The sequence below is a fragment of the Leopardus geoffroyi genome, chromosome A3, assembly GCF_018350155.1.
Source record: "Leopardus geoffroyi isolate Oge1 chromosome A3, O.geoffroyi_Oge1_pat1.0, whole genome shotgun sequence".
Classification (NCBI taxonomy): Eukaryota; Metazoa; Chordata; class Mammalia; order Carnivora; family Felidae; genus Leopardus; species Leopardus geoffroyi.
Window position 1 is genome coordinate 72419445 of NC_059336.1, and position 14761 is coordinate 72434205.

At 37.9% G+C, this 14761-nt stretch overlaps 1 protein-coding gene across 5 annotated transcripts in view; it reads right to left on the bottom strand.

Moving 5' to 3' along the window:
* Positions 1-10832: 10832 nt before the first annotated feature.
* Positions 10833-14761, bottom strand: part of LOC123580778 (ankyrin repeat and SOCS box protein 3) — a 113581-nt gene continuing 109652 nt past the window's right edge. For all 5 annotated transcript variants that reach the window (XM_045446041.1, XM_045446040.1, XM_045446042.1 and 2 more), the window contains 2 exons: positions 12012-12919; positions 10833-11767 (listed from right to left, as the gene is read on the bottom strand). In XM_045446041.1, coding sequence (XP_045301997.1) covers positions 12714-12919 — 206 coding nt within the window. In that variant the 3' untranslated portion in view covers positions 10833-11767; positions 12012-12713. The remainder of the gene's footprint in view (positions 11768-12011; positions 12920-14761) is intronic.

The window sequence follows — 14761 nt, forward strand, 5'->3', positions numbered from 1 at the left end:
AAGAATTGTCAAAGAAAAGAGCAATAAAGAGGAATTGGTTTTGCCAGGCATTGAGATATATTATAAATCCTCTATAATTCAAAGTTTGGTGGCACACCTGGGTGGCTCAGTTAAGCGTCAGACTTTGGCTCAGGTCGTGATACTGCTGTTCATGAGTTCAAGTCCCACATCAGGCTCCATGCTGACAGCACAACCTGTCTTGATCCTTTCTGTTCCCCTCTCTGTCTTCCCTTACCTGGTTCATGCTCTCTCTCCCTCTCCCAAAAATACATAAACATTAAAAAAAAAAAAAAAAAGTTTGGTACCAACACATAAGTAGAAAACAACAGGCCAATGAAAAAGGAAAAAAGTGTAGTGTCAATGAATGGTAGTTTCTCAGTCAGTGGGAAAAAGAGGGATTTTCTAATAACTGCTGTGAAGGTAACTAGATAGTCACAGAGAAATCATTAAAATTGGGCCCATTCCTTCCACCAATATGAAAAGATGTTCCATCCTGCTCATTAAAGAAATGCAAACTAAAGCTATACGGACATATATATCTCACCCACAATTGCCAAATAGCTAAGTGTTTGACAACTTTCTCTACTGGCACCCTCAAACCTTAATGATATGCACAATTTGCCTCTGGAGAAGAAATTGGCAATATCTAGCAAACTCACATATGCCTTTACCTTTTGACCCACCAATCCCAATTCTAGGAATCTTCCAACACTAAACTGGTAAAAATACAAACAGCACAAAGTTATTCTCCGAAGCATCATTTGTAATAGCACAAAATGAGAAATAATCCCAATGTTCATCAGTAGGGGAAAGGCTGAATGAACTTTGGTGTATCAGCAGAGTTTCTGTAAAAAGAAATGAGGACCATCTCTATCATTACCGTTATTATTAATCTCTAGATTATATTAAGTGAAAAAAGCAAGAGGCAGAAAGCTGTGTATACTATTCTTTGCTTCTCAAGGGAAGGGCTTTGAAAATATATGCTTACACTTAAAATAAATTTGAAAATAAGCTATAAATTATAAAAAGGTTTCTTATGGGAGAGGGAGGAAATAAGATGAAAAGGAGATAGAAGCCAGATTTATTTGAATATACTTTTTTCTGTACATTAAAATTTATTAGTTTTTTAAATGTTTGTTTATTTTAAGAGAGAGAGAAAGATTGAGCCACCTGGTGGCTCAGTTAGCTAAGAGTCCAACTCTGGATTTCAGCTCAGGTCATGATCTCATGGTTTGGGAGTTCAAGCCCCACATAGGGGTGGCACCGATGGTGCCAAGCCTGCTTAGCATTCTCTCTCTTTCCCTCTTTCTGCCCCTTGCTCACTCTCTCTCTCTCTCTCTCTTGCTCTCTCTCTCTCTCTCTCAAAATAAATAAATAAATAAATTTTTAAAAAGAGAGAGAGAGAGAGAGAGGAAGGATGAGCAGGAGAGGGGCAAAAAGAAGAAGAGAGAGAATCCTAAGCAGGCTCCACGCTGTCAGCACAGAGCCTCACTCAGGGTTTGATCCTGTGAACTGTGAGATCATGACCTGAGCTGAAATCAAATCAGATACTCAACCATCTGAGCCACTCAGGTGCCCACCCCTGTCTCCATAGATTTAACTTTAAACCATGTAAGTATTTCCCATAATTATAAAGCAAAATTACATTTTAAAAATCCCTACAAGACAGATTGAAAATAAAACACATGATTCTTCATACTCAAGTGACTTAGAAACACAGCAATTTGTTCAATCTTCCTGACATATACCTAAATAACAAAATAATTGGGGTGAGGTAGGATTTTTAAGCTGTTTTCACTAATATTATTGACAGCAGTGGAGAAATTATTACGAGACTATTGTATGAATCTTATATAAAACAAATGGGTAATTGTCAGGGTCACTCAGAAGTAGGATGTTCAGGTCATGATAAGAAAGGAAATACACAGATGTAAGATCACTGAAGTCGAGTTTGAAAAATGTCATCCTGAATTTGAAGTATAAAAATGAAAAAAATGTATACTGATTTCTTTTTTTAAATTTTTTTTACATTTTTAAATTTATTTTTGAGAGAGAGAGAGAGAGAGACAGAGCACAGATTAGAGAGGGGCAGAGAAAGAGGGAGACACAGAATCCAAAGCAGACTCCAGGCTCTGAGCTGTCAGCACAGAGCCTGACGCGGGGCTCAAACTCACAAACCGCAAGATCATGACCTGAGCCGAAGTCGGACACTTAACTGACACATCTACCCAGCTGCACCATCTTAGCTATCTCTGTTCACTGAACAATGACAAAACCAGTAGAAGGGAACACCCCTAATGGCAAGATTATTCTGTTCGTGTGTGTGTGAGTGTGTGTGTGCATAAAACGTATTAAAGTCTATATAATACCATTTCTGAGTAAACAAAGGTCTCTGGAGAAATGGCTGATTCCAGGTCTGAAGAAGGAAATGTACAAGATAAAACTGGAATATCTTATTAACAGAAAACAACAACAAAAAAGCTATCAAAGACCACTGAAATGCTAGCTACAGATGGGACAATTTGAATATCAGTAAGGATAATAACTATAATGGATTAGAACACATCAAAAATCCATGTTTACATTAATACTAAAAAAAGGAAAACTTAGTGATCATCTTCAAGGGGTTACTAGAGAATCAATTCATTATCAAAAAAAGAATGAAAGATTTTACATTTATCTTGTACGTGCTAGACCTCAGGGTAAACAAATAATCATGGGAAGTTATCTTTTTGAAAGTATTACAGCCAATAAATAAACCTATAATGAATAGGTCTAGCTAATGATCGCCGGTATCTGCTAAAATCACTAGAGAGATGGGGCGCCTGGGTGGCTCAGTCGGTTAAGCGACCGACTTTGGCTCAGGTCATGATCTCGCGGTCAGTGAGTTCGAGCCCCACGTCAGGCTCTGTGCTGACAGCTCAGAGCCTGGAGCCTATTTCAGATTCTGTGTCTCCCTCTCTCTGACCCTCTCTGACCCTCCCCCACTCATGCTCTGTCTCTGTCTCAAAAATAAATAAACGTTAAAAAAAAATTAAAAAAAATAAAATCACTAGAGAGATGAAGTACCCGACACTTATGAAGCAGTCCTCCAAGAAAAAAGGTGTATGAGGAAAAAAAGGATAGGAGTACGGAATCTCAGTAGGACCAAGCCTCTGTATCTAGAGCTGGTTTCATGGTATCATCTGTGCCATCATACCAGGCTCTGTGGTCAGAAGGGCACGTGTTTGGCTTAACGCTCAGCTGTCGCCATCTTGAAATTTGAAGAGAGGGTCCACATTTTCATTTTGCACTGGACCCCGCAAACTATTTAGCCAGTCTTTGTCTACATCTGACCACCAATTTACAGGAAATAAAGTGTGGTGGTTTTAAAAGATTTTACACACTGATACTCCTCCCTTCAAAAGGTGGAGCCTAATTCTTCCCTCCTTGACTACGGGCTGTACTTTGTGATTCACGTCTAATAGAATGTATTGGAAATGATGGTGTATGACTTACAAGACTAATATCATAAAAGGCATTGTGGCATCGACCCTGCTCCATCCCTAAGATCACTTGCTCAGGGAAAACCCATTGAAATGTGAAGAATTTTGAAAAGAGCAGCCATAAGAAGATTCATGTGACAAGGAAGAGGCCTACAGCCAACAGCTGTGTGAATGAGCCTCCCTAGTGTGAATTGGCTCAGTTGGTTGAGCGTCTGACTTCGGCTCGGGTCATGATCTCACGGTTTGTGAGTTCGAGCCCTGCATCGGGCTATGTGCTGACAGCTCAGAGCCTGGAGCCTGCTTCGGATCCTGTGTCTCCCCATCTCTCAGCCACTCCCCTGCTCATGTTCTGTTTCTCTCTGTCTCTCAATAATAAATAAACGTTAAAAAAATTTTTTTTAAATAAAAAATAAAAATAAATAAACCACTGCAGCCTCTGCTTACAGCATAATGCAACTTTGTGACAGAACCTGAGCCATTACCACTCAGCCAAACCACTCTTGAATTCCTGACTCAAAAGAACTATGTAACACAGTTATTGGTTGAAGTTTTGAGGCAATTTATTACACAGTTATATATAACTAACGTAAGAGAAAAACGGCACGGGGTAAAATGACAGCATGGGGTTATAATCAGCAAAATCCAGACTATGGAAAAGACTGCAGGAAAATAACCTATCTTCAACCAAAACATTTCAAAGAAAAAAAATCACATCACAATGATATTTTTGGATCTGTATTTAAGCAAACCATTTAAAAAGTTATAGGATGATTAAAAACATGTAAATACTGACAGGATATTTGATATTAAGAAATTATTTATTTTAGGGAGCTGTAATGATGGTATTAGAGTGATGTTTTTGAAAGGGAGTCCTTGACTTCTAGAGATACATACTAAAATATTTATAGATGATATGTCTGAAATTTGCTTCAGAAAGGCTATGGGGATGGGGCACCTGGGTGGCTCAGTCGGTTAAGCGTCCGACTTCGGCTCAGGTCACGATCTCGCGGTCCGTGAGTTCGAGTCCCGCGTCAGGCTCTGGGCTGATGGCTCAGAGCCTGGAGCCTGCTTCCGATTCTGTGTCTTCCTCTCTCTCTGCCCCTCCCCCGTTCATGATTCTGTGTCTTCCTCTCTCTCTGCCCCTCCCCCGTTCATGATTCTGTGTCTTCCTCTCTCTCTGCCCCTCCCCCGTTCATGCTCTGTCTCTCTCTGTCCCAAAAATAAATAAACGTTAAAAAAAATTTTTTTTAAAGAAAGGCTATGGGGGGAGGGGGAAGGAAATAAAGAATAGTCATGAGTTGGTCATTATTAAAGCTGAGTGATGGGAACATGGAAGTTCATTATACAATTCTCTATTTTTCTGTATGCTTGAAATTTTCCATATTTTATTTATATTTTGACAGAGAGCACAAGCAGGAGAAAGGGGCAGAGGGAGAGAGAGAATCTTAAGCAGGCTCCACACTTAGTGAGGAGCCCAACACAAGGCTCGATCCCACAACCCTGGGATCATGACCTGAGCCAAAATCGAGAGTCAAACACTCAACTGACTGAGCCACCCAGGAGCCCCTGAAATTTTCCATAACAAAAATATATAAATAATAAGTGTGCACTTCCATCAACACGCACAATTATGACACACCATGACATTTAAGAGTGAGCTTTAAAAAAGTGGGCTTAACAAAACTAAATAATTATAAGCAAGAGGAAGACCATAAGAATTTGGTTTTGTCTAAAACAATTTAAAAATAATAATAATAATAAAATAAAATAAAACAAATAATTTTTAAGCATCAAAACTGAAATCTAGACTACATGTTACTAATTGATGCATCTATTTATGGAACTACTCTAGCATGGAATTGCTATCTTTGGCACATACTATTTGATCCAATATTCCGTAATAAGTTCAGAAGTATTATGCCTTCTTTTTTAATTGTTTGACTCAAATTATAGTCATATTTAGTCACCAGATGGACTTTCTTATTCACGTATTCCATCATGTTAGAAAAAGAGCGTAAATTAGCACCTTATAATGACTCATGATAGACTTTTATCATCCGCATAGGAAAGCAGTGAAGAGAAGGTTATGCTAACCATTTGATGGTAAAAGAGACATAAACAGATGCTACTCACAAGTCTCAGCGCGCCAATGGCAATTACCACCTGTTCTGCTTCATCTATTAGTGCTCTGCACGAAAAAGAAGCCAAGAGACAGGAAAACCATGCAGACACTAATCTTTACTGCAACAATAGTATTTTAAATTTCTTCATTAAAAATACATAGCATAGTTATAATGGAGTCACACAACAGATATGCCACTGCAGGGCTAGCCCGGGCTGCAACCAGATGACTGGTGCAGGTTCATAAATTTGGGTCTCACCCCACTCCCCTCTCTTCTCTCCAAGTGGGTGGGTGGGGTTATTTGCTTTACAGAGATATCTTAGGACAAAGAATCAACCCAGAAATGACACATTCTTTATCATTCTTACCAATTCATAATTCGTGCTAACTCGTGGCTTGAGTTTGGCTGCAGGTATCATTTACATGATAAAGAAAAGTGTTAGGGTGCTTGGGTATCTCAGTTGGTTAAGCTTCCAACTTCGGTTCAGGTCATGGTCTCATGGTCTGTGAGTCCAAGGCCCACGTCGGGCTCTGTGCTGTCAGCTCAGAGCCTGGAGCCTGCTTCAGATTCTGTGTCTCCCTCTCTCTCTGTCACTCCCCCACTCACGCTCTGTCTCTCAAAAATGAATAAACATTAAAAGAAAAAAAAAAGAAAAGGAAAGTCTTGATCAGGTACAAAACTGTAACGGTGGCTTGATTTTAATCAGGGGAGGGAAACGCTCCTCAAATTTGTGTACAAATTTTTTAAAAGCCTGGGAGAAAGAAAATATTCCAATATGTAGGTTAACATTAATATTGGGTCTGGATGACAGGACTATGGCTCCATCTCCCTTTCCCCACCTTTTTTTCCTAAATTTTAAAATATTTTTTCATTTAAAATGTAACATTTAAAATGTGCTATTATTGCTATAATATATATAAATAAAATATACATATATAACATGTGCTATTACCATTATATGACTTTTTTAAGATTTTTACCAGCATAGGGACAGGTTAATAGACATCCTTTTATTTAAAATTTAAATGTTTTACTCACTAGAGCAACCACAGAAGATACAAACTTAAAATCTGCACCCAAAGTATGTTTCAAAGTGTATGTTTCCTTAAAAAATAGAATTCAGACTGGCTCAGTATATAAGTTACTGATGTGTGATTGCAATTAAAACTGTATTTTTCTATCAATAGTTCACAAAAATACTAAGCATCATCAGTTCCCTGTCTCACTAAAACCATCAGTTTTTACTGACTCACACACACACACACAAAAGTTTACTTACTGAAAATTACTGTATTTCAATGACAACCTGTCATTTAATAACAATAGTGATAATAACAAATACAGATGAGGATAAACAGATTAATTTAGCCTCAAAGAGAAAAACATACAATGGAAGAGCAAGCAAAACAGGAAATCAAAACAGTCACACACAAGGATATTAAATTTTCCTTAAATGTTTCATTAAAAATTTTTAAAAGATAAAGAAGAAAAAAACCCAAGTGTTTATAAAATTATCATGATAGTCTCTACACCCTCAAACATGGGCCAGATTTACCTGTAGTCAGAAACACTGCCTTCTTCTAGAGGCACCCAATGTGTGGGTGTGAACTCAGAGATCCCACATTAGGTCTAAATAAAATATAGCTCTCCTCTTCTGATTCAGGTACACCCACTCTCAATTATCTTTCAGCTAACTACCCCGGGTCATAAAGCACCATGAGTAATGGAAATACTTGGTAAGGACTCTCATCTACACATTAGTCTTGATACTCAGTTATATGTGACCGGCTGATTGGGATAAAAGAAAAGGGAGGAGGCAAGAGCTCCTTGGAAATTCAGGGGAACTAAGAGTACCCAGGGTACTTTTCTTATGTTCCCAGCTCCCAGGAAAAGCTTTAGAGATCCCTTTACCTTTGAGATCCTACTTACATTGAGTATTTGGATGAAGCCAGTGGGCAGACCTTCCATTTGCTTTATATGGAGGATGAACTCACGAAACTGGAAGAAGGCAGTGTACAGTTTTCCTGGTTATTCTCCTAAATTGTTAGATCTAAAATACTTAATCATGGAGCTGAAAATGGCCACATGACTGACAAGGTCACCAGCAATGTAAAATCTTTTCCACAATAGCACTAGGCACCGCTGGTAAAAATTGTACAGAGATTTCCTTTTCAAACAAATATTTCTACAACTAATCAAGAAATATAATTAGGCTTTTTCCACAATTTGGCTATTGTTGAGTGCTGCTATAAACATTGGGGTACAAGTGCCCCTATGCGTCAGTACTCCTGTATCCCTTACAGTACTCCTGTAAATTCCTAGCAGTGCTACTGCTGGGTCATAGGGTAGGTCTATTTTTAATTTTTTGAGGAACCTCCACACTGTTTTCCAGAGTGGTGATAAAGAAATTGTGGTTTATATACACAATGGAGTACTACGTGGCAATGAGAAAGAATGAAATATGGCCCTTTGTAGCAACGTGGATGGAACTGGAGAGTGTGATGCTAAGTGAAATAAGCCATACAGAGAAAGACAGATACCATATGTTTTCACTCTTATGTGGATCCTGAGAAACTTAACAGAAACCCATGGGGGAGGGGAAGGAAAAAAAAAATGAGGTTAGAATGGGAGAGAGCCAAAGCATACGAGACTCTTAAAAACTGAGAACAAACTGAGGGTTGATGGGGGGTGGGAGGGAGGGGAGGGTGGGTGATGGGTATTGAGGAGGGCACCTTTTGGGATGAGCACTGGGTGTTGTATGGAAACTAATTTGACAATAAACTTCATATACTAAAAAAAAAAGAAATATAATTAGGGGAATAGACCCCTGAGAATACAGAGTTTAAAAGGGAAAGGCAAACTTTTAGGTGGATTATGTCAACTTCTTTCTGTATCCCGTGCTAATGGAACCACCAAGTCTGCTGTTTCAGAGAAGACGTCATTATTTACATTTGTATTATTTACATTATTACATTTTTGAGGACCAACAAAATTATAGTAGAATTTTAGGGAGTAATCAATCAAAACTACTCGTATGTTTTCAAGGTATACCTGACATAATACCTGAAGATCTATAAAATACAATTTTCACACAGATTTATAGATGAACTTAGGTGGGAAGAACAGATCTAAAGTTAGAGAGATCAACTGGTCATGTGACATAAATATGCCTCTTAGGCTGCCTATCAAGGATTATCACTGTCATGGGTGGTCATTGAACACAAAGGAGTGTGACTCACTCTGGGAACTAGGGCCACCAGAATGCTTCACATCAAGACTTGCTACTTGGCAAAAAAGAGAGGAAAATATAAAGAAACAACCTTGAGGTTACCACTGTTCCATCAAATGATCATGGAAAAATATCCAATGACAGGAATGACCAACAATAAAAAAACTTAAAGGATAACATATTATCAAGGGAGGGTAAAATCTTGACAATCATTATTAAAATTGATCTGTGTCCTGCTCTGGTAATAAGTACCACCATTAGAGAACTACAGTACTACAGCATTCTTATTTTTTTTACAGTGTTCAATAGGCTCACTGTGACTTGCAAATGAAAGTATTAAAACACATACACAAATATTTTATTTTTACTTTATATTCCTTTTTATTCTTTAAAAAATTTTTTAATTTACATCCAAGGTAGTTAACATATAGTGCAACAATTTCAGTAGATTCCTTAATGCCCCTTACCCATTTAGCCCATCCCCCCTCCCACAACCCTTCCAGAAATCATTCTTGTTCTCCATATTTGAGTCTCTTATGTTTTGTCTCCCGCCCCATCTTTGTATTATTTTTGCTTCCCTTCCCTTGTGTTCATCTGTTCTGTGTCTTAAAGTCCTCATCTGTGTGAAGTCATATGATACTTGTCTTTCTCTAATTTCACCTAGCATAATACCCTCTAGTTCCATCCATGTAGTTGCAGATGGCAAGATTTCATTCTTTTTGATTGCTGATTAATACTCCATTCTATATATATACCACATCTTCTTTATCCATTCATCCATCGATGGACATTTGGGCTCTTTCCATACTTTGGCTACTGTTGATAGTGCTGGTATAAACATTGGGGTGCATGTGCCCTTTCGAAACAGCATACCTGTATCCCTTGGATAAATACCTAGTAGGGCAATTGCTAGGTCGTAGGGTATTTCTATTTTTAATTTTTTGACAAACCTCCATAGTTTTCCAGAGTGGTCGCACCAGTTGGCATTCCCACCAGCAGTGCAAAAGGGATCCTCTTTCTCTGCATCCTCGCCAACATCTGTTGTTGCCTGAGTTGTTAATGTCAGCCATTCTGACAGGTGTGAGGTGGTATCTCATTGTGGTTTTGATTTGTATTTCCCTGATGAGTGATGTTGAGCATCTTCTCATGTGTCAGTTGGCCATCTGGATGTCTTCTTGGGAGAAGTGTCTATTCATGTCTTTTGCCCATTTCTTCACTGGATTATTTGTTTTTTGGGTGTTGAGTTTGATAAGTTCTTTATAGATTTTGGATACTAGCCCTTTACCTGATAGGTCATTTGCAAATATTTTCTCCCATTCCATGAGTTGCCTTTTACTTTTGCTGATCACTTCCTTCGCTGTGCAGAAGCTTTTTATTTTGATGAGGTCCCAATAGTTCATTTTTGCTTGTTTCCCTTGCCTCTGGAGACATGTTGAGTAAGAAGTTGCTGTGGCCAAGATCAAAGAGGTTTATGCCTGCTTTCTTGAGGATTTTGATTTCTTCCTGTCTTACATTTGTCTTTCATCCATTTTGAGTTTATTTTTGCACAAATATTTTAAAAATAAAAATGTACAGTATTAAAGCACTATTGTGCATGTAGGTCAGAGCTTATGGTTCACACTAACCAGAGGTATCATTTTGATCTAGATTTGATCTAGATTTAACTAACTCACTACCTGTAGATACTTTCGCATTTCTCACTGAATCCTTGATGTAAGTCATAAAAATCATAAATACGTAAAAATTTTTAAAGTTTATTTATTTTGAGAAGGAGCAAGAGAGGGAGGGAGAGGTAAAGGAAAAGAGAGAGAGAGAGAGAGAGAGAGAGAATCCTAAGCAGGCTCCACACTGTCAGCACAGAGACCAACACAGGGCTCAAACTCAAGAACCATGTGAGATTGTGATCTGAGCCAAAACCAAGAGTCAGATGCTTAACTGACTGAGCCACCCAGGTGCCCCCATTTTCAGATTTTTAAGAATAAGAGCTCAATGATGTTATGGATAGTTTAATTTTTATTACATATTTGAACATGAACAAAAACACGAGAAGATTCACCCTCAAATGTAAACATTCTATGTGCATCTAGCTGTAATAATAAACCAGTTATGTTAAAAATCAGAGACTTGGAGTTTGGAAAAATAAAGATTAGGACATTTAAAAATTACTACATAGTACATACATCCTTGGAATTTCTTTATTAAGTATCAGAATTTCCACCTGGTTTTCCAAATCTATACTTATTTCTGCCTGTATACCCACATTCAAACTCTATCTCCACCCACAGGCAGCAACTATAGCTCTAATCTGCACGGAGTTCAGTCATCCATCTGGACCTTAACATTGCTTCCATCATTTGGTCTGACTTCATCCACTGCTATTATCAAATAGCAAAGGCCTTTCAGAGATGCACCTGACACACTCCCATCTATTTCAATCCACAGAATCCCAACAGGATAGAAGACCTGCCCTCCTCTGGACCCAATTTCTAGTTGTCTGTCATGACAGTAATGCTTTCATAAATTTTCTTTCAAGGTTGGTCCTGACAGCATCTTACCATAGATCACCTGATCCAATGTTTAGTCCTCTCTGACTATAGATTCATATTGAACAACTGTAAAACCAGTGAGGTGGTGTCTCATTACCCTAGGATTCTGAGGTCTAAATTTCATAGGATCAAGGACTATTTTATAACCTATCTAGATAATAAAAAGGAAAAACACTATAATATGAATATAACTGGCAGTCATTGCTTCATAGGATCAAAGCTGCCCTCTGATATAGAGGCTGAATGGAGCTTGAATGTTTTATTTGATACTATGAGACTCAGAAATACATAGCTTTCTTTAAGATGGTGCCACAGAAATGCCCCTGTTAGTCTCCTGATTAGTACTCTAAATGTGGTTAAATGCTCATTTATTTCAATACTGACCTAATTTTTTTTTTCTTTTTTTTCAAAAATTTTTTTAAGGTTTTATTTATTTTTGAGACAGAGAGAGACAGAGCATGAACGGGGGAGGGGCAAAGAGAGAGGGAGGCACAGAATCGGAAGCAGGCTCCAGGCTCTGAGCCATCAGCCCAGAGCCCGACGCGGGGCTCAAATTCACGGACCGCGAGATCGTGACCTGAGCCGAAGTCGGACGCTTAACCGACTGAGCCACCCAGGCGCCCCTGACCTAATTTTTTTCAACTGAGCCTATATTTGAGTTTAGATCTGTTCTTGCCATTGCAGAAATGGAGTTTCTTTTAACCAAAGACAGTATCAAGGAACTGTGGGGTAAAACTAACAACAACAACAAAATTATTCATTTTCTACATTCTTTAAAAAAAAATTCTCCCCTGAGTTTATCTGTGAAAAGCCAATGAATAGCAATTCTTCATAAAACTGACCAAATTAAGAGATGAGAATGGACTTATTTATAAACATAAGAGATAGTCAACCTTAAATAAAATAATAATAATAATAATGATGATGATGATAGCTTCAACCCCATTATGTGTACACTTCCAGAAAAGTTTTATGCAGTCCATTCTAAGCTCCTAGCCCGAGGTAAACACAGAATCGTAAACGGAAATATGCCATGTTCAACACTAGAAGCAGCCTCATAGTTCATTAACAGAATAAAGTGGAAAACAGTTACATAAATGAATTTACAACATAAAATGTGCTGGTGACTCTGCAATAAAGTAACATAAGTGAAGTTTTTAGTATTTTTTACCAGAAAGCCCAATTGTAAACATTTACATTAAACTACTGTCCCTTCAAAACCTAACCATCCACACAAACAAAAATCATCTTTTATGACTATGAAATCATGAAGAATTTGTACTGCATGGCTCTTTGTTTTGGTAGTTTTCAGAGTAAGACAGGAGCTGCATTAAGTAGCTTCATTGATTTCTCCATCTTCAATAGCTGTCAGTGCTGGAACTTCATTCATCCTCAGAACCTCTGCATAGAGCAAGTAATTATGTAGACTTCTGGGAAGTGGCAACTGACAGATAAAACTGTCAGATCGTAGGTGTTCTGGTTTGAGACAGGACCGAATTTCCAAACGACAAAGGTGAGTAAGGGATGGAAGACAGGCTGGAGAAACAAAAAAAGATGAACATTTTTTTAATTTTCTTTTTTAAAATTTCCCAATTCTTTGTAGTCAAAGAGAAGGCATATGTTACTTAGATTACTTTTGAAAGATTACTTTGGTCAGGATGACCCTGACAAACTATTCATTCCTTTTATTCTTTTTACAGCCTTCACCTGGTTCATGTCTGCAATTGCTGGCCACACACTGAAAGTCAGTATTTGGGGCCATATAAATGTTCACATTCTAAAGATGTGGCAATACCAGTTGGTACTTAAGAAATGAATTAACTAATTTTACATATGATAGACACCCACAGCAGCAAATACTATATCCCTCTTTCTCTGTTTCACTGCAAATGGTCTCCAGACCTACCCCATCAAGTGAATAAGTGAGTAATTTATAGAAGCTTTCCTCTTTTTATCCATGACATAGATTGATATTTTAAAACAGACACAGAGAGAAAGGGAACATTGATTATCTATTAGGCCACATACCTATACATTTCACACACACTATGTTTTTATTTTCATTAACCCTATGAGGTGTACATTATCATACTCATACAGAGATAAGAAGATTAGGTAATTTTCCAAAGGTTATACATCTAGTGCATGGTAGAGCCAGGATTCAAACTCAAGTGCAGATGACCCCAAAGCATGCACACACACTTAAAACTATTGCTGCCAAAGGGCGCCTGGGTGGCTCAGTCAGTTGAGCGTCCGACTTCAGCTCAGGTCATGATCTCACTGTTCGTGAGTTTGAGCCCTGCATCGGGCTCTGTGCTGACAGCTCAGAGCCTGTAGCCTGCTTTGGATTCTGTGTCTCCCTCTCTCTCTGCTCCTCCCCTGCTTGTACTCTGTCTCACTCTCTCTCTCAAAAATAAATAAACGTTAAAAAAAATTAAAAAAAAAAAAACTGCTGTCAAAAGCTAGTTACCAATTAAAAGATAATCCAGATGTACTTAATTAAGAAAATTGAAATATTCTATATAAGAATGAAATGTTCAAGGTGCTATATAGATAAAGTAGATTTAGCATATTAAATTGAGCTTCATTTTCTCGGATGAAAAGTGTTAACTAAAGAAGCTAACGTTCATGGAAACTAAGAGCACTATAAACAGCTATTGGTTTTATGTGAATCAAATCTAACACCTTTTATTAGTCAAAGAAATCTTCTTTTTTTTTTTTTTTTTTTTTTAATTTTTTTTTTTTCAACGTTTATTTATTTTTGGGACAGAGAGAGACAGAGCATGAATGGGGGAGGGGCAGAGAGAGAGGGAGACACAGAACAAAGAAATCTTCTATAAAATCTTCATGAAATGTAACAATGGTTAACGGACTGGGATCAGAGCAGCAAAGGCAAGTACTATCAGGAGACCAGCTGGTCTGACTCCATGCCTAGGGGTTCTGTAAACTGTAAGACCCTGTAGGACCTGCCATACTAATTCTCCAACATCTTCAACACCTTCCAAACCACAAAAGTTAATTCATCACCTAACTTTTAAGTTTAAGCTTATTGGCTTAAGTTGTTTTTTCAGAGACTGGGAAACTTCTCAAACCATAGTGTTTCAAAATGCCAAAGAAGTTATCTGATTTTGTACATAAAACCTGAATCTAAGAAAAGATGAGAATTTTCTTAAACCATAACTCATAGACTCCCCATTATAAATAGGACTATGACATCTACAATACGTAGCACATTTTTTTAATGTTTATTTATCCATTTTGAGAAACAGAGAGAGTGTACATGTGAGCAGGGGAGGGGCAGAGACAGGGAGAGAGAGAATTCTAAACAGACTCCACACTAGCACAACACACAGTTGGAACTTACAAACCATGAGATCA